Source organism: Gorilla gorilla, chromosome 3 (genome assembly GCF_029281585.2).
Source record: "Gorilla gorilla gorilla isolate KB3781 chromosome 3, NHGRI_mGorGor1-v2.1_pri, whole genome shotgun sequence".
Lineage (NCBI taxonomy): Eukaryota > Metazoa > Chordata > Mammalia > Primates > Hominidae > Gorilla > Gorilla gorilla.
Window position 1 is genome coordinate 204247674 of NC_073227.2, and position 20874 is coordinate 204268547.

The 20874-nt window shown below is 37.0% G+C and overlaps 1 protein-coding gene across 2 annotated transcripts in view; it reads left to right on the forward strand.

The window, feature by feature from the left end:
* WWC2 (WW and C2 domain containing 2) overlaps nt 1-20874 on the forward strand; it is a 220652-nt gene that overhangs the window by 138082 nt on the left and 61696 nt on the right. For both annotated transcript variants that reach the window (XM_031010343.3, XM_055385871.2), the window contains 5 exons: nt 2923-3002; nt 8261-8390; nt 13444-13590; nt 14650-14723; nt 18482-18724. In XM_031010343.3, the coding sequence (XP_030866203.3) occupies nt 2923-3002; nt 8261-8390; nt 13444-13590; nt 14650-14723; nt 18482-18724 (674 nt within the window). The remainder of the gene's footprint in view (nt 1-2922; nt 3003-8260; nt 8391-13443; nt 13591-14649; nt 14724-18481; nt 18725-20874) is intronic.

Here is a 20874-nt window from a genome sequence, read left to right on the forward strand (position 1 = left end):
TAAAGACAGGTTTCAGCTCAGATATTTGAGTGCTATCAATTTTTGGACTGATTTTTTTTTTCAAAAGATAAAAGTGTTGCTGTCTTTTTGGCAAAAAGCACTTGAAAATGCTGTTCTAAATAGAAATACATGTAGAATGAGCTACTGATTGCTGTGGCTCTTTTGATATGATAATAGTTTAATATTAAAACTGAAATGTTTTTGTGATATACTGTGAATGAGCTCATTGCTCTTAATTCATATTACAACACCTTTAAAATCCAGTTCAGGTAGCCTTCTCCAGGAGTTCCACCCTCATCCCCAAGCCATAAGTAATCCTTTCCTCCTTTGAGTTCCAGTAGCACTCTTTATACCTCTCTTTGTATTTATAAACTGGGCCTTGAAACATAATTATTTGTATTTCTTTTCCCTAATAAAATACAAGTACCTAAGCACAAACTGATAAACATTCAGGTTAAACTCAACGGATACGTTATTGAATATCTGCTTTGTCCAAAGCACTGTGCCTAAAGCTATGCAAACACGAGTATTACACCACTCTTGTCTTTGTCACGTTGTTCCTCATAGTGCCTGGTCTCCCTCTTGACATTTTTCTCTTGTATTCGAGGATGCCCTTTTTTTTCCTCTTACATCTGTTGCCACTACTTCACAGTGTATTTTGTCTTTGTCTCTAGTAGACATGTGAATAATGAATATGCCCAAGGCTTGCTCTCGAACACTCTTCTCTTTTCAATACACACCCACTTTAGGTAATCTTGTTTATTCTCATGCACCTAAAATATCTTTATGCCAGTGACTCTCAATTATCTATCTCTAGTCCAGACACTTCTGAACATCAAGTCCACATATTCTAGTTGCCATTAAAGTCTCCTGGGCATCGCGGAAATGAATGTCTTAAAACTCTTCCTCTTTTCTTCCACATTTGGTCCTGCTCTCCAGGAAAGCACCTTCATCCACCCAGCTGGCAGGCCAAAATCCTGATGTGATCTTGGTCACATGCTTTCCCCCACCCTCCACGTTGAGTCCATTACCAAGTCCTGTTGATTCTGCCTCTGAAGTATCTTCCTCCTCTGGCTCTTGCCCACATACCAGCCCACAGTGCTGGCATAATGGACCCTCGTGGCACTTCTGCTCAGTCCCCACAGCATTGTCACAGTGACTATTTAAAATCATAAAGCAGGTCTTGCTTTAATCTCCTTGATTCTCGTTGTTCTTAGAGTAAGATTTAGAAATTCTCAATGTGGCATCCGTGTATCAGTCCTTTTCCAGTTCCATCTTTTGCCACCCCCACCCTCTGTAATCCAGCCACAGTGGCATTCTTTAAATTCCAGAGGTTTGCTGAATACCCCTCACCCCGCTGTCCCTTTAGGGTTTTGCACAAGCTCTTCCTGTTGCGGACCCCTTCTACCAAGTGAGCCCCACTAACCCTCTCAACTGAAACACTGTTTCCTCAGACAGGCTCCACCCAAGCCCTCAGACTAAATTAGGATCTGTTCTCTTGGCATATCTAAGTATCCTGAACTTAGAACACCTTTGGTAATTACTAAGATTTCTTTTGTTGGCTGATTATTTGCTCAATATCTGGCTGCTCCATGGTCTGTAAGATCCCTGAGGGCAGGGATCATGTCTGTTTTGTTCACACTCAGGCCCAGCACCAGACACATAGTAGAGAGTCAATACCTATTTGTGGAATGAGTAAAATAAATCAACATAAAAGTTCAAAAGCACATTAAAATATTGCGCAACAGAATGTGTTTAAAACTTAAGGCTCTGGCTGGGCATGGTGGCTCACGCCTGTAATCCCAGCACTTTGGGAGGCCGAAGCAGGTGGATCGCTTCAGCCCTGGAGTTCGAGACCAGCCTGGGCAACATGGTCAAACCCCATCTCTACTACAAACACAAAAACTAGCCAGGCGTGGTGGCGGGCACCTGTAATCCCAGCTACTCTGGATGCTGAGGCATGAGAATCGCTTGAACCCGGGAGGCAGAGTTGCAGTGAGCCGAGATTGCACCACCGCACTCCAGCCTGATCGATAGAGCAAGACTCTGTCTCAAAAAAAAAAAAAAACAACAACAACAGAAAAAAACTTAAGGCTCTAACTTAATATATGGAAGTAAGTTTCTAACCCTTGTGAGAAGACCTTTATTAGTTTGTGACTAAACCAGGCATGTGCTGCTTTTCTGATCTGTCCAATTTTATAATTGTTATTACCAAAGTATATATTTGACAACAGGAAAAATATATTTTATCAGTTTTACAACAAATATTTATTGATCATCTGCTGTTTGCTTGGCATGGTTGTAGATGCTTGCGATACAGCTGGTGGGTTGCAGCTTACTTTCCCACAGAGGACAGACAGTGTACACGGAGAATTTCAGCTCCTGAAAAATACTCTGGTCTGAATAAAAGAGAGCCGTGGCAGGGGCAGGGGGCTAGAGAAGTCCTATTTGAAAAGGTAACACTTCAGCTAGCATTGGAGGGACAGGGAGTCAACTGTGGAAGATCTGGGGAGAGCTTTCCAGGCAGAAGGAACTGCCAGGACATCTGAGGAACGGAGGGGTGGGCAGTGGCCCTTGGCACAGTGGATGAAGGAAAAACACACACTTTTATAGAGATGCCATGACTTGGAGTTCTTATTCTGCCCATTTTGGCTGGAGACAATGATGATGTCCAGCTCATAAGAATGTAGCTAAGTAAGGTAATGAAAGTAAACAGTAGTAATAATACACACCACTGATAGTTTTAAACATCATTAATATGCCTTCCACAGAATTTATGTGAAGGAGAAACTGATAAAGTAAATGTTACTTTAACTCATGGCTTTGTTTATGTGTTTGTTTACTAATGTATTATCTTTTAAAACTGTAGGCTATGTTGCTAATTATTTGCAAACATTAATGTTTATGTTGATCTCTTTAAAGGTTAAAAAGCTAAAGAGAGAACTCTCACAGATGAAGCAGGAACTGCTCTATAAAGAACAAGGCTTTGAAACATTGCAGCAGTGAGTATGAAAACACTGAATCAACTTTAGAATAAGCTCCCTAATTAATAAGAATACAAAGAAAATAGAAGTACAGATTACATAAGAAATTTCTTAAAGAAACGTAAAGTAAAAAGTTCAGAGCTCTACACCAAAAGAAAATAAAGCAATCAACCAACAGATAAAAAAAAACTTGGGAAAGATCTATGCACTTGAAAAGATGCAAAGTTTTTATTAATCATTGGAGATCCAAAGAAACCAAAGTGAAAAGCCTTTGTCTTACTTTTATCTCCTGGACCCTTGCTGGCCTCCTCTGAGATTGTGGTACAGAGCTAAGAGACTAGGCATAAGAAATTCCTCTCCACGTTCGGCTGGGCCAGCTGTACTTGACCCCTGTGTGAGCCTGCAGCTGCCCTGGGCCCTCGGGTGGAGGCATGTCTGTCTCTCTCTCTCTCTCTCTCTCTCTCTCTCTCTCTCTCTCTCTCTGTCAGCCCCAGGGATGACCTAGAGTGTAACCCTGACAGATGGCAGGGGAGCAAGAGCAAGTTAGGATTATTAGCAAAGGAGCGGGAGTGCGCTCCTCACTTCCTGCGTTCCTCTACCTTTCCCGTTTGCTACTGAAGTTGGCTGGGCCGTTAGCAGAGCCCTAAGCTGGGCCAGGTAAAGTGGAAATGGAGGTGACAGAGGGTCACAGGATCAGGATATCCCTTCCCCATTCCCGGCCCCTGAAAGCCACTGTTCTCCCTGCTGCTGAGGCCCAGCCTATCCAAACCGTGACAGGCACACCTGAGACTTCCTAATCCTGCAGTCTCCACTCCACAGGGCCTCTCTTGGGAGAGAAGCAGTCCATGATTTTCACAGCCACATGACCACGGAGAGGAGGTAAAACTTCCCTCCTGCTTGGTGCCTCCAAGTGCGGTGCAGTATTTCTAGGGATGTCCCTGGTCAGTTTTGTGTTCAGGCAGGTTTCGTGTTCTTCCTGGCATCTCCCGTGGTAGCACCTCAGGAATGCCAAGCTGGTCTCGGGCGCCACCTCTGTGGAAAGTACTCAGCTGTGTTCCTTTTCCGTGTGGAATCTTACTTTGCCTTCTGCTCTTAGGAAATTTGGGATGCTCCAAGCAGCAAGCCCCTTTAAAGATCCTGTGTGTCACTGGCCAGATAAACAAACTGGTTGTTCTTGTTTGGGTGATTAGTCATATCTTGGGATACCCAGGCGCTGCTCTTGACCACCAGTCAGACGCATGACTTTTAATTTCACACGTGCTGTTATCGCCCAGACTCCTTTTTTCCTGCTCACTGCATAGAATCATGACCCTGATACTCCTTCAGATGCTCCCATCCTAGTGGTTCTCAAACCTGACTGCATATTAGAAAAATCTGGAGAGTGCTTAGAAAAATAATGTTTCTAGTCTCTATGCCAGGTATATTTTATGAGATCCCAAGTGCTTCTCAAGTCCAGCCCTGTTGTAAGAACCTCAGCTGGTTGCAGAGCTCCCCGATAAACCAAGCAGAACTAGAATGACATAAATGCGTTATTTAGTAATTGTTTATCAGCATAAAGCAGGGCTTCGTGGTGGGGGTGGGGAGAGAAGACAGACTTTGAAGAGTGCCATAGCGTGTTTAGCCATATGTTCCACATTTTTAAGGCACATGAAATTATAACTCGCGTCACCATTTGGGATTAAAGGTTAGCCAAACTTGCTGTCTTTGTTATATTGATGTAACAATGCTGCATTGTTTCAAAGCAGTTTGCTTGCAAGCAATTTTTATAGGAATCTAAGGCATGTTTAAGAATCTGTCAATAACATTCCACAAGAAAACAATAGACATTTGTTGTAGAAATTCAGGCATTCTCTTGGAATGATTCTAATCCCTTGAACCAAGAGCAGAAAGATATGATATCTAACATCAGAGACCTCTCCTGTTTATCTTAACTATAGACAAAATAAGGCTGTTCTTATTCAAATGTTAACCACCATACTACTAAAACACTGAATGATCAACAATCAAACCCAGCAGCCAGACTTTTTAAGAAACCACATTCTTGATACTATAAAGGGACTTATGTTTGTGGCGTGACAGAAAATATATTTCAGGAAAAGATTTAAATAGAATCTGATTGTAGGCTTTTGTAACTTTTCATTTATTTACAATAGAATGGAATATATTTGTTGAATCTGGAATTATAATGTAATTTAAACTTGAGCTTTCATTTTACTTGGTACAATAGTTTTATACTGGGTAGACAAATGTGGCATTGTTCTCTACGTTATTCATTTCAGTTTGTGGTCCCAAATTTGACTTCGGCCTAAGCAGCAGTGTAGTATATGTGTAAATGGATACCAGGAAGATGCCTATTTCCATTTGCTGCCTCCAGTGTGCATTCAGAATTGGAAAACAGGCTAGTGATGAAACAGCAAGTCACAGGCATATACAGATTCTGTGAAAATTTGGTTCTCAAGGTATACAGTTTCCAGAGAAGGAATGCAAGTGAACATATTTTCTCTTTCAAAAGAGACTAATATATTGAGTGAAAATTAGTTATAGGGCACACTCAAGTCAAGAACTTCCAAAAGAAATTTTAAGAAAAAAAACAGCTTTTCTCATATTAAGAACAAAAAGCATGATACTTTAAGTCAGCAAATGATGCTCATACTTCGGTTTATTTTATGACAAGTTAGGGTCAAAAGAGAAAAGGCGGGAAATGAAAAGTGGAGGAGAAAAACAAGAAACAGTGAAATAAAGGAAAAAGGCAGCACTTAAAGTAGAGAAGTTCAAAGGAGGCGAAAGAAAAAGAGCAGAAACGTTCCATGGTGAAAGCTGAGCTGTGTTCTTCACATTTAGCATTCTGTTGAGCAGTGGATAGCCAAGAAATTTTCTTGTATTCAAAGCTCTCTGAAATTTAAATTAGCAGTCTTGAAGCAGTCCTGTTTTTATTTTTTAAACATTAAGGTTTTTTTCTGAAAACAGCTTACCTGCTTTTATTTTCAAATGATATAGTTTATGTTCATTTCTGAATCAAAGATTTGTTTTATCATTAAATTCTGAAGACTTTACACAAACAGGAAGAAATTACTTGAGTTTTAGAAATTCACTTTGACACAATTTCAGATATCCCTATTACTACCTATTTTATGAAACCCCACATTTTAGTTTTTATTTTTAGTTAAAAAGTGCTACATTTGAAAATGCCAAAATGCTATATTTGGAAATATCATTTGTTTTATTTAATAAGCCATTTCCTCAGCCAAGTTGGTGGATATAATACTTCAGGGAGTCAGAAATTCCATTGATAAATCTCTTTCCAAATAAATAGAATTAGCTGATATTCAAAGTACTTCACTAGTCCCATCAGATATTCTAAATGTGGTAGTCATAAGAGCCCCAGTTCTGAATCTGTCATTTTAGGATAGTTCCCCTACTAGCTAAGTGTCTGTGCAATTTGGGGTATAAATTTGCATCAACTTTCTCCCTTGCCTTCTTCATTTGGAAGAAATGTGACTAGGGGATCTTTAGGGGTCCTTCCCATTCTAAACACTGTGTGTGTGTGTGTGTGTGTGTGTGCATGTGCACGTGTGTGTGTGTGTGCATGCACGTGTGTGCATGTGTTTAATCTGTGACCTGATTGGTTGTACTTTATTATCAGATGATCTTATGATCAAGTTTATTTTATTTTCTTAGGTTCTTGAAGTCTTTAGTTGCTTGTTCAGCAGCATAAGATAGTTACTAAAACAGTACTTGGGGAAATACATTATCTATAAACTGCTCTTGTTTGAGTGGACTTTGTTTGGAAGAGTGATTAAGATGGCATTGCTTTATTTTTTTTCAGATTATACCTTTCACATTGAAAATAAGTATTAATTATTAAATGTTTTAAACCAAATGAGTTCAGAGTCTGTTTTCCCCGATTCAGTAGGTACTGTTTCTCTGGAGACTCTGGATAAGACCAAAAATATGTCTAAGAACGTGTATAGAGTTGTTGGCTGGGGCAGAGGCATAGCCATATGTCCCACAAGGAGAACTCGTGCAGGTTTCATAATGAATCCCAGGTAGCACAGGCAGCTGGGGAGGACCAGGAGAATGATCATGAATTGTATTCATAATGAATCCCGGATAGCACAGGTAGCTGGGGAGGACCAGGAGAGTGATCATGAAGAGTACATGAAACTATTTTTTTAAAAGAATTAGGTAATTTGATTAGGCCCTTCAAACACAGAGAATTAGGTTACATGAAATCCTCTAGCCTAAGGTGACGATGTAAACTGTAAGGACACTTGGTAAGCAGCTCTGCAGGGATAATAAATTAGCTCATTGAAGAGCTGTTTATTCAGTATGAGTTGAGAAATGACTACTGCCCTTCTGCCGTTTTCCTAAGTTTGAACTCATCCAGCAAGTCAAGCAATTTTATCTTGACTCATAACTTTCATAAAAGCAGAATAAATATTATATATATATAGAGAGAGAGAGAGAAATAAAAAACTAACCACACAATCCAAACATTGTAGGATACTCACTAGTATAAATAATAATTTATTTATTAACCATTTATTAAAGGCCTCCCAAGCTGCAGGCCCTGTGCCAGGTTTTGCACAGACATTACAGCAAAACATTATGTAAAATCAGGTGGTAGTTTACTTGCCTCTGTGTTCTTCAGCTAAAGCATTTGCCCACGTCTTTTACCCTTCTTGGGTGAAGATCAGGATCAGCACTTGATAAGGTTTGGGTTCAGCCAGCAGTGGGATCATTCAAACAGATTGAAGGCAAAAAGACATGCATTTGTTTGAGCCCAAAAGTGATTAGAAATGGACTGGGTTTGAAGTGAGGGATGGGAGAAATCTTAGCTGCCTGTGATTAAAAGAGAAAGGAGGGGCCGAGACGTGCAGATCATGAGGTCAGGAGTTCAAGCCTGGCCAACATGGTGAAACCCCGTCTTTACCAAAAATACAAAAATTAGCCGGGCATCGTGGCAGGTGCCTGTAATCCCAGCTACTCGGGAGGCTGAGGCGGGAGAATTACTTGAACCCAGGAGGCGTAGTTTGCAGTGAGCTGAGATCACACCACTGCACTCCAGCCTGGGTGACAGAACAAGACTCCATCTCAAAAAAAAAAAAAAAAAAGAGAAAGGAGGAGAAACCGCCCGAAAAGATGATTGCTGGTATATGACAGTCAGCAGTGAAATAACCATCCAACTGAGACAATTCCGAACCACTTCCTACTCTCTGTTTAACTTATATGCTATCATTCTTTGATATTTTTTCTTTCTTTTTCTCTTTTCACAGAATTGATAAAAAAATGTCTGGAGGCCAGAGCGGGTATGAACTCAGTGAAGCCAAAGCCATTCTAACAGAACTAAAATCTATCAGAAAGGCCATTAGCTCAGGAGAAAAAGAAAAACAAGATCTGATGCAGGTACATTATAAAACATTTTGTTAAGCCAAACTTCTACCTTCTGAGGCCCCCAGAAACTCTTACTGGGGCAGAAGTGCTCCCTCAGAGTCTGGATGACCCTTCTACCTCTGCTGCATTTGTGCAGAATGGGCCCTGTGGAGATTGTTGCAGGCACAAAGGTAGCCTGCTGCCTTGGAGGAGAGCAGAGTGATTCCAAGTGACTGGTACGCTTCGTTGTAAGCAGCCTTTGGATGGCCTTTGAGATAGTGGGTGGTGGGGCCTGGAGCTCATGTGAGGAGATTAACATCTTGGTGCACCCTGAAACTCACTGAAAACTTCATATGAGTCCCCAGTAAGCAGAATTCTCAGCCCAGGATACACAAGGGATATATCATTTGCCATCAGTAAGTATAGAAGGCTTGCCTTTTGGGGATGAGGCTATGTGAGGAGCTTAGAAAAGTTTTCCGACCCAGTTGATTCTGGGATGCCAGCTAAGGGTTGGGTGGGGAGTGCTGACCCAGCTGGGGGATGCCTATACAGTTACCCTAGCAAAGCTGCCAATGGCCATAGATCCCCTTACTAAACCTGTTCACTTCTCAGCCTGTGGGTCTTAACTCCCAGCGATCCAGCATCATGTGTAGAAAAAACAAAATAGCCATTAAGTGATCAGTATTCTGAGTATCTATACTATCAAATACAGTCAAGTTTTTTTTTTAAGGGTGTCTCTCTTCCTCTCTTTCCCTCCATCCCAAACACTAAGAATTCTTATTTCATATATTTGGAGTTCTTACTTAGCTGACGAATAATTTAGTCCGCATCTATGGGAAAATGTTAGAGTCACTGATGATGTTTACATTCTCAATAGAACATCTACATTTAAATACCATATTTAACTACTTGATGTTGGTTTTCAAAATATTAGTTGAATATAGATAAATATTCTTGGATCCATATAATTTTGCATTACTTGCAAGAAGAAATCTAATAGAAAAGACAAAATAATAGTAGCATGTAATTATAAATACTGACTTTGTGCCAGACATTCTTCTAACTGCCTTGCATATAACTAATTCCCTTGATCCTCACAACAGCCACTAAAGGTAGGCACTGTTATTATTCTCAGCTTACAGACGAGGAAATTTCAGCACAGAAAAATTAAAGTTTCTTAAAGTCATACAGCTGGTAAGTAGCAAGACTATGGTTCAAACCCAGGCAGTCTGGGTTAACGTGGTTTTAACATACATATAACACGTGCAAGACTTTACTTGTGTGTATTTTGGTTTTGTTCCACAATTGTCTTGCTGATTAAGTCAGTCATTCCAGAAATGCATGTAGTAGGTCCTTTAAAAAAAAAAGTTAATAGAACTGGAGCAAATCTACATTGGAACCTTCTAATTCAACAATTTTAGGTCATCTTTCATTCTTCCTATAAACTTTGGATTCATCTGCAGGCCTGATTAAATTAAAAGATTAGATCCCTTTTCAGTTACTAAATTACATTAATTAGTAGATGCAGAGATTGACAATAGAGTTAGAAGAAACTTTAGATGTCTTCTGTGACTTTCAAACCTCTTTGACCACAGTAAGAAATAGATTTTACATCGAAACCCAGTAACACACAATTATGTGTACCTATAGATACACAGGTGTGCATGCACGCGCACACACACATATACACACTCCAAATGAATTTCACAGAAATATGCCTACTCTTAAACTGGTGATGTACTCTGATTTTATTTTCTACTATCTTCTATTGCATTTAAAAAAATACTAGTAACAACCTACTAAATTGATAGAATACATTGCCATCACAGATGAGTTTGAAGAACACTGACTTTTTTTCACTGTATAGATGGAAAAATAGAAAAGACTTGCACAAGGTCACTAAAAGGTTTTTTTGTTCTTTTCTATATTATTTGATGTGACCATTTTAAGTTTTATCCTCATATATATATAGTATATATACTATATATAGTATGTATGTAGTATATATACTACATACTATATATAGTATGTATGTAGTATATATACTACATACTATATATAGTATGTATGTAGTATATATACTACATACTATATATAGTATGTATGTAGTATATATACTATATATACTATATACTATATTATGTATATATAGTATATATACTATATATACAGTATATGTATATATACTATATATACTATATATACTATATGTACTATATATACACTATACTATATATACTATATGTACTATATATACTATATACTATATACACTATATGTACTATATACTATATATACTGTATACTATATATACTATATACTATATATACTGTATATACTATATAGTATATATACTAGATACTATATATACTATATATAGTATATAGTATATATACTAGATACTACATATACTATATATAGTATATATACTACATACTACATATACTATATATTATATATATACTATGTATACTATATATACTATATATACTATGTATACTATATATACTATATATACTATGTATACTATATATACTATATATACTATGTATACTATATATACTATATATACTATGTATACTATATATACTATATATACTATGTATACTATATATACTATATATACTATGTATACTATATATACTATATATACTATGTATACTATATATACTATATATACTATGTATACTATATATAGTATATATACTATATGTACTATATAGTATATATAGTAGTATATAGTATATATATACTATATAGTAGTATATAGTATATATAGTATATATAGTATATAGTATATATACTATATATAGTGTATACTATATATACTATATAGTATATAGTATATATGTATATAGTATATATATACTATATATTACTATATATTATATATACTATATATGTATATACTATATATGTATATAGTATATATATAGTATATAGAGTATATATCTAGTATATAGTATATATATACTAGATATATACTCTATATACTATATACTCTATATACTATATACTATATCTATATACTATATATATACATAGTATATATACTATATATAGCATATATATTATACTATAATATATATACTATATATAGCATATATATTATACTATAATATATATACTATATGTATAGTATATATAATATACTATAATATATACTATATATAGTATATATAATATACTATAATATATATACTATATATAGTATATATAATATACTATAATATATATAGTATATATACTATATATAGTATATATATTATATATATAATATATACTATAGTATATATTATATATTATATATACTATAGTATATATTATATATTATATATAATATAGTATATATTATATGCTATATATAATATATATAATATAGTATATATAATATACTATATATAATATATATAATAAATATAGTATATATAATATACTATATAATATAGTATATATAATATACTATAATATAGTATATATAATATACTATAATATAGTATATATAATATACTATAATATAGTATATATAATATACTATAATATAGTATATATAATATACTATAATATAGTATATATACTACATACTATATATACTATATATACTACATATACTATATACTATATATACTATATACTATATATATACTATAGTATATATACTATATACACACTATGTGTATATATATATACTATATATATACATAGTATATATAATATAGTATATATATAATATATACTATATACTATATACTACTATATATACTATATATGCTATATACTAGATATATACTATATACTATATATACTATATACTACTATATATACTATAATTATATATATACTATATACATAGTATATATAGATATAGTATATATAGTAGTATATAGTATATAGTATATATAGTATATAGTATATAGTATATATACTATGTACTATATATACTATATACTATATACTATATATATACTATATACTATATATACTATATACTACTATATATACTATATACTATATATACTATATACTACTATATATACTATATACTATATATACTATATACTATATATGTACTATATACACTATATATACTATATATACCATATGTACTATATATACTATATACTACTATATATACTATATACTACATATATACTATATATATAGTATATATATATAGTATATGTATCCCTTTGAGAGAAAATAGAGAAAGTAGGTAAAAAAATTCAGATCTCTGATATTTCTAATTCCTCCTAATCATGAAAATTTTAAATATCAGGATTAAATACAGGCTCTTTTGTTGATAATAATGGTTTCTTATCATTTTATTAGGATTACCCTAGGGTTTCCTTTTTATTGCTTTAAGTGATTCAGATTAGTCTTTCCTTTTCAATACTTTCACTTGTTCATATCCTCCCTCTAAAGTAAACACAGTATATTAAACCTGAGTGCCCACAGCAGGCACATTTGCTTTTGATTATTCTCTTTACCAAGCCAAACATGTCACCACAGGCAGTGCCATGCAGTAGACACACAGATGGGCTTGTTCCATGCCTGTGCCACTCATTAGCAACTTCTGAGCCTCAGTTTCCTAATCCCTAACATTGATGTGAGCTAAGTAATCTCTTGGGTCCTGTCCAGATGTACAGTGGCTTAATTGAAGAAGTCTTCAAAGTAGGAAGTTCTCTTACTGTATCTAAAATGAGAGATTATGTTGTAGATATTCTGTTTCCACAATTTCAGCTGCATGAAGTGAGTGGGTTCCTATTGAAATAGAGATAACTTCTTAATGAAATTTTTAGAAATAAGACATGCATGTATTTTAAAGATACCGTTCATAGGAAAATGCTGTTTTGAGATAGATAAGACAACTGGTTTAATGTGATCTCGCTTCCAAAGTCACATGTATGTAGGTGCAAAATTATATCCTGCTGTTATTTTTTCAATTATATAAAATGGTAAGTACCTACTAAAATAAAGTTGTTTTTTTTCCATTGAGATTAGCTCTTTCCTTTTAATTTCACCTGGTAGGGAAGGTTTGCTGTCTTACATGTTAAGCTTTATGAAACACTTTGTGTTTTCTGAACAGAGTCTTGCTAAGCTGCAGGAGCGGTTTCATTTGGATCAGAACATTGGCAGATCTGAGCCAGATTTGAGATGTAGTCCTGTGAACTCTCATTTATCTCTCTCCAGACAGACCCTTGATGCTGGGTCACAAACAAGCATTTCCGGAGATGTAAGTTATCTATGTTGAAGAGTTGGCCCAGTGTTGTCCTTGATGGGCCTTAATTGCAGTATGGATGGTGAACTGGAACCAGAAGTATATGTGACTTGGATTCTGGCTGTGTGCATTCAGTGTTCCATTTTCGTAAGATTAGTTTTAAAAATCATAGCCTTATCTTTTCTATCTAGGTGCCAAGCATGTCAGGATTTGTCCATATGAGTAGCTTTGTTCAAACTTTCTCATGCTATATTCCTTTAGAGACACACTGAAAGGCTAGAGGCATATGAGAATTTAACTTTTTCCTATTAGGTTTAGAGTCTTGGAAATGTAGGTCCTTTCAAATAAACATTAGGCCAATGAGAAACAGAAAAACATGCCTTTTAAGACTCATAAGAAAACTTGTTTTTGTAAATCTTAATTGATTATATTAAAATGTTTAATTTGTGATTTATATCTGCCATTTAAATATTTAATGTGGCTTGGCTATTGTTAACTATTTTACCTTCTCCATTTTGGGATGCCATTAGCAGGTATTTACTTCTCAATAAATTCCCATTTATTTTCATATTCTTTTATGCTGCTTTGAAATATGTGCTGTGAAAGTAAAACAGGTAGAGATCAACAGTAGGGCTTACCTGTTTGAAAATTAATTTTTGAACTTATTTAGTTTATATTTTGTACAGTTGAAAGCTAAATGCTAGAAATTAGGCTCATAAAGGCAAAGAAATTAGTTCCAGTTCATAAATTTTATTGACCTGTACACCCTTCATAAACTCTAAGATACCAGACACATTCACCTTGGTATTTACAGTATCAGGATATTTTTTACCTTGAATTTAACGTGTAGAGAAAATAATGTTAGAGTCTTTGCAAAACAGATGAGCTTGAATTGAAAGAAATGTTTTGCCCCTACTGAGACAATAAAATAAGTGTCTTTTAAAATTGGTGTTTCCCAATTTCAGTACCATCTTCTTTAACTTTTCAATTACACATACTTCCCAGAAACAAAAGCAATTTACTTCATTCATTAGCAGAGTTAATTGACTTTTTTCCTTTTTCTTTTTCCACTAGATTGGAGTAAGAAGTAGATCAAATTTAGCTGAAAAGGTCAGGCTAAGCCTACAGTATGAAGAAGCCAAAAGAAGGTAATGACAGAGAAGCTGTTTTGTGCATGGCTCAAACATTTTCTTTTCCAGAATTAATCTTTACTCCTGTGGTGACATCTGCTGGGCACTCCCCATACATTCTTACCAAGGCCACCCTTCGGTTTTTAGCATGTAAGGGCTGCTTCCTCTCTGGTCTACCTTTTCTTCCCCCCGCCCCCCGCCCCCCAACCACCAAAAGCTAAAGAACAGGGAGAATTAATGAGAAGTATAGAAATGAAATTGCCCCCTTCTCTTCTGAGAAAAAAGAAGCTTTGAGTTGGTACAATACTTAACTCTCAATTAAAAGTGAGAAGATTGGTTGCTTTGATGAAAATATGATACAGTGGTTCAGGTATAGGACTAAATAGCTGTTGAGGAGTTCTAAGGCAAATAAGTATTGATTTATTTGCCTTTGATTTGAAGGGAAGCCTTACTGCTAATGTCCTTGAAGGTGCTGAGGTGGCAGTTCCAGTCGACTTACGTTAGGGAAAAGGAAAAGAGATTCTCATTTCTCTCTTTTACCTCATAAACTCTTCTTAATCCTTGTGCTATCTTTTACTTACTTTGTGATTCTGCTGGAGTGAGACATAAGAAACTTCCGTCTCAACAACAACAACAAAAAAGAGATTTCACTATCCATATCTAGTAGATAGACTCAAATATTTTTCATAGTATAGAACTCCTTATTATGAGGGAAAGGATTATACTGATACATTTGATTTCATTATTTTCCTCATAAGAGCTTTAAAATGCCATTGGGTTATTATTTAGGAGGACATTGGGAAAAACTGCATTATCGTCCTGCAAGAAACAGGAATTTATCATGTTTCTCCCCATGACCATGAAAAGCTCAGCTGAGAACCAGATATTGAAGTATATTCCTTATTATTGGTGATGATGATAATTTAAAATCAATTGGCCATAGTCCTTAGAGGTTATCTGGCTTTAACAAAGTAAAATAAATACAATATTCACCTCTATGTAACCTGTATTCTTAATATTACTTGGTTCCTCACTTCCTGAAAGAAACCTAAGCTTCATTCCACAAATTATTAACCATGTGAGCTCGAACAAGTCACTTAGGTGATCTGAACAGCAATTTACTCAGCTAATTTTAATGCCTTTAAATTTTCTCTGAGAGATTCTAAATTTCTTCAGGTTAGGAAAAAATGTTTAGGCTTTATTATCTCCTTCTCAGTGCCCAGATTAGTGCCTTCCCTTCAATAAGCATTGAGGATCAACTTCTGGTTTTGTGGCCCGGCGAAGTGCCAGCTTTCGTAGATAGCGCCTGTGGTCCCCTTGTTGTGTGTCCACCTGGTCAGGGCTGTGGACAAAGCCATGAATTTGGTCTGCTTTTCTGAAAGAGAATGGCCATTACTCAGAAGCAGTCTTGGAGAACTGGGCCTTATGCCCCTGCATTCTTTCGGGCTTAACTCTTGCTTCCCATGGATCAGCTTCAACTTTCACCCTCCTTTGACTTCTAAGTTAATTTTATCTGGAGCTCACATCACATTTCTCTTCCTAGGTGCTTCTAAAAGTCTTCTTCATATTCTGCTCCCCAAATTTGGCACACTCCTTCTAAAATAAAATTTAAGACCTGCCTAATGTTTGATCACACAAATAATAAACAGGCGCCTCTTTTTCCTGTATTATGTTGTTGTTCCTGGTTCAGTTGGTTAATTCAGTCACATCAAAACTTCAGACATTGGTTCTTTCCCACTTGGTTGCATTGGCATGCCATTTGGGGTTTTGTTTTAAAGTTACTAGTGATGCTGATGAGAAAGTAAATCTCAAGCACTTATGCATATGTTGAAAATGCTTTTTCCTCCTCAATTCTGATTAAGTAAAGAGGCAGGTTGTGTTTCTCTGAAATCTGTTTTCTCCTCCAGCCCTTGTTTTATGTGCTTAATGAAGCTAATAATATCATGCTTATTTAGCATTTTGATGATTAATTTTCTAGTATGTTGAGACAGTTGTTTATGATTTTGTGGATAAAGCTGAAGAACAGCTGATGTTACATCTATCATAAGTGCAGACGGTGGGAGAAAATCAGAAGTACACCGCATACACCGTGCCAGTCTAACATGCAATTTTATTTTTAATTAGAACAAGAAACTTACGGCACAAAGGTATAGATCTACTTCCATCTTTGCTCTTGATTATGTTTTTCATTCACCTTTTCTCTTCCCTTCTACAAGTTCTCCCATGAAAATGGGAAAAAAGTATTTCTTTTCTGTTTTTCATATTTTGGTGTGTACTGTTAACAATATCCAAAGTAATCATCCAACGTTTTTCTGTAGAAACATAGATTCCTTGTGCAGACATCAGTGGAGTTCATAGTTCACTGAGATCTTGTCGTTATGGTCGAAAGAACCATGTGCCGCTTACCTTATGAACAGTCCTGATTGTCTTTACAGTGCCACGTAGCAAGTTATTTGACTCAGGTGGTTAGGACATTCGTACTGAGTCCGGAGTAATGTTAACTCTACCATGTGTTACGAAGCTCTAGACATAAGAGAAATCTGGGGTCAGGCAAAATTATGGAAACAGTGAGGTTTGCCTTTGGTGCATTTTCCTCCTCCTTCTCCTGTCCCTGTCCACATCACTTCAGCACCTGTTGTCACTCCAGTGGTGTCATGCCAGCTGCCTGTACTAGTGAAGGTCCACCGTATGCTGCCTGGAAATAGCTGTGTACAGAGCAACCACAGGGCTAGCACAATAATGTATAAAGTGTCAGTGCAATGACTGCTCAGTAAATGGCTTGTACACCAGTCGGGGCACTGATGGGGAGGAGACTCACATGCAGCTTAAGGAGAATGTGAACGGGAGAAGGCCAAGCCCTGCCCCTTCTCTTTGGCAATGGAGGAGCCTTGATGGATCAACCCGACTCCCTCCCAGGGTCTTGCTCTGTCACCCAGGCAGGAGTGCAGTGGCGCAGTTATGGCTCACTGCGGCCTCAAGCTCCTGGGCTCAAGTGATCTCACCTTAGCCTCCCAAGGAGCAGGGACCACAGGCACACACATCACCACACCTGGCTAATTTTTTAAATTTTTAAAATATTTTTGGTAGAGACAGGGTCTCGCTATGTTGCCCAAGCTGGTCTCGAACTCCTGGCCTCACATGATCCTGCTGCTTATCCTCCCAAAGTGTCAGATTACAGGCATGAGCCACTGCACCTGGCCCAACTGCTTTCATACCAGTTGGCCACACCACTGCTCTCTTTGCTGCTCTCTCCTTCCCTGACTTACTAATGCCCTAGTCTCTGTCCAGCCTGCCCTGGGGTTCCCATTTTACTAGCAGACAGCATCTAAAACACACTGGAATAAAATGTATAGTGATGGCATCTCAGACATCATTCACCTCAGTTTTTTTAAAGGGAACACCCCAGGCATCTTTCCTGTCACCTACACAGGCAGTCACACGTCAGAGCTGGCCTCTCGTGGTGCCCAGAGCACTCAGCTTTTGAAGCCTCTGTGTACCTGGCCTTCACCCTTTTGTCAGATAGCTTGGGTGCTCACTCACATTTTAAAGATGGGGGAAAGAAGTGGGTGACAGCTGAGTGCAGAGACAGGCCCAGAGACTGGTGTGCAAGGCTGCTGCTCCCACTCCGGCCTCTCACCAGTAGACCACACCCCTTTCTGGTAAGGTCAAGTTAGGAAAATCTGGACAGCATGTCAACCCCAAATTTGGCTTAGGCTGTATTTGCCTTTCTCAGGAGTTTTAAGTATGTGTATACCTCTTTTATCTTTTTTTTTTAGTATGGCCAACTTAAAAATTGAACTGTCAAAATTGGACAGTGAGGCCTGGCCTGGGGCACTGGATATTGAGAAGGAAAAACTGATGCTGATTAATGAAAAAGAAGAACTTTTGAAAGAGCTTCAGTTCGTCACCCCACAGAAACGTACCCAAGATGAATTAGAACGCCTAGAAGCTGAAAGGCAGCGGCTGGAGGAAGAGTTGCTGTCTGTGAGGGGAGCACCAAGCAGAGCTCTGGCCGAGAGGTTTGTTTTCCTTCTGGAAATAGGGTAGCTTAACTCTTGTGGGGGTGTCTTAACTAGATACTATTTTCCCTGGGTTTGGAAATCTCAATTGCATCTGTTCTTAGTGGACTGAGAAACAGCACAAATGGACTTTCTGTAGAACAATAAAGTGCGCCATCCTAATGCCCGACAGGATAAGTTCTGTGTTTGTTAGGAACGTGCAAAACCTGTGACAGATGTTGAATAACTAAGGAATGCTGACATAAAACCAGGAATGTACATCATTGATGAAGTCTGATAACAATAGCGATAAACTATTGCACTCCGATAAGAAAAATTATCTAGACTGTTAGAGCAACTGAAGCTTCCTATTCTGGGTTTTATTACTCACAGGAATGCAAAAGTTTATTGCTATTCATTTCATGAGGAAAAGACAGCTTCCTCCCTGTGATACCCTAACAGGTCACAACGTACTCACTTGCATTTTGTTTGTCAGTTGCAGCCCTCCCGTGAAACAGGTGAAACTGTAAAGGAAAATACTCTAGGCAATTTTCCCATCTTTCTGTGGGAAGGTGTGAGTTGATTATTCCATCTAAAAAAATCCAGTTCTGCAAAACAGATCAGCTGGAATGTTAAGTGAAGGGACCTCTGTGTGTCAGTTTGACATGAACGCATCTGCATAAGAGCCTGGGTCCAGGCCTTGATGGCAGAATGGGTTGGATACCTGTTTCAGGACAGACCAGAGAGCCGTTGAGAACGACCGCATGTACATCCTTTAGGCCAGCCAGTAAACAGCAGTGCCTGTTTCAGGGTGATGGGAAAGAAATTCACATTGATATAATTTCAAGTGACCTGGAAGTAAGTTTAAAACACCCAGCCATAATCCAGTTGCTTCAAAAAAAAAAAAAAAAAATTGTGGCGTCTTGCCTTCTAATTCCTTGTCCTCAATAAATGTTAGGGTTGCATGGCTACATAATATCAAAACATTTGAAAAGCAGGGGGAGGGAGAGAGGAAGAAGTCTCTGACATTCCCAGTTAGGTGTTAGCATGGGGACTCACCCACCCCGACGTTAACCATTTTAGGAGAGTTGACTTCTGTGGGTTAAAATGTTGATCAAGGTAACACGCAGCCTCAGTGTCATAGCTGTAGGGAACATGAAAACGTATCAAAAGGAAAAGCCTCTGAACTATAATCTTCTGCCCTCTTAATAATTCTCATCTTTGCCTCCATTTCCCCTTCTTTTCTTCCCTTCTTGTTCTGGCTTTTCTGTCTAATTTTGCTGACCAAACGGTCAGCCTGAGGGAAGTGTCAGCCAGGCTGGCAAAGCAAGGCCCCATCTGACAAAGACCAAAAGGAACAAAAAGAGTAAGAAGGCAAGGGAGAATTAATTTGTTTTTGTTGTTGTTGTTGCTGTTGTTTTTCTGAATTACCCTGATATGTCTAAATTTGTATACCTAAAGTTTCTAGCTACGGATAGTCATCAGTAGCTATGATGAAACGGGTAGCTTTTATGTGGCCTGTGTATAAAACAGCAATGATGTTTCATACTACTACATAGCATTTACATATTATAAAATTTTATATAATCATACGTGTCTAATGTGCCACGTCCATCTCAGCTGTTCTACTTTGTAGTAGGTGAATCTAGGAAGGACTTACAAACAGATTTGTTCTGGCAGAGAAGGAAGACATATTTGTTTGTCTTAGTCAGCTTTTATTGAGGTGGCGTCTTGCTTGCCTTTTTTATTAGGAGTAGAGCTTCCAAAAAATGACTCATGATATAACATTAAAGGTAGCAATTTGTTCCTAAGAACCTAAACTGACTTTTTCCTAGGTACCTAAACTTTATACTTTTGTTTGCACACACATAGTAACTCAAAATTCCAGCGAAATAGTAGGCTTTTTTTCCTTTTTTTTTTTTTTTTTTTTAACGAACAGCCCAAACCTCACCAGAGACAGTAGGCTTGAACTCATTAGGAAGAGGAGCTATAAGATATTTATTTTAAAAATTATTTATTTAGTGAGATCCAGCCACTGGGTTTGTGTCATCTGGGGAGTAAGTGGTGTGGATATGATACCTCCATGGCCCTGTCTCCCATGATTGGATGTTAGCAGGAAGGGAAACGTGTATTTTATATATGTAGTATGTTGACTTTCTGAGTTACCTGGA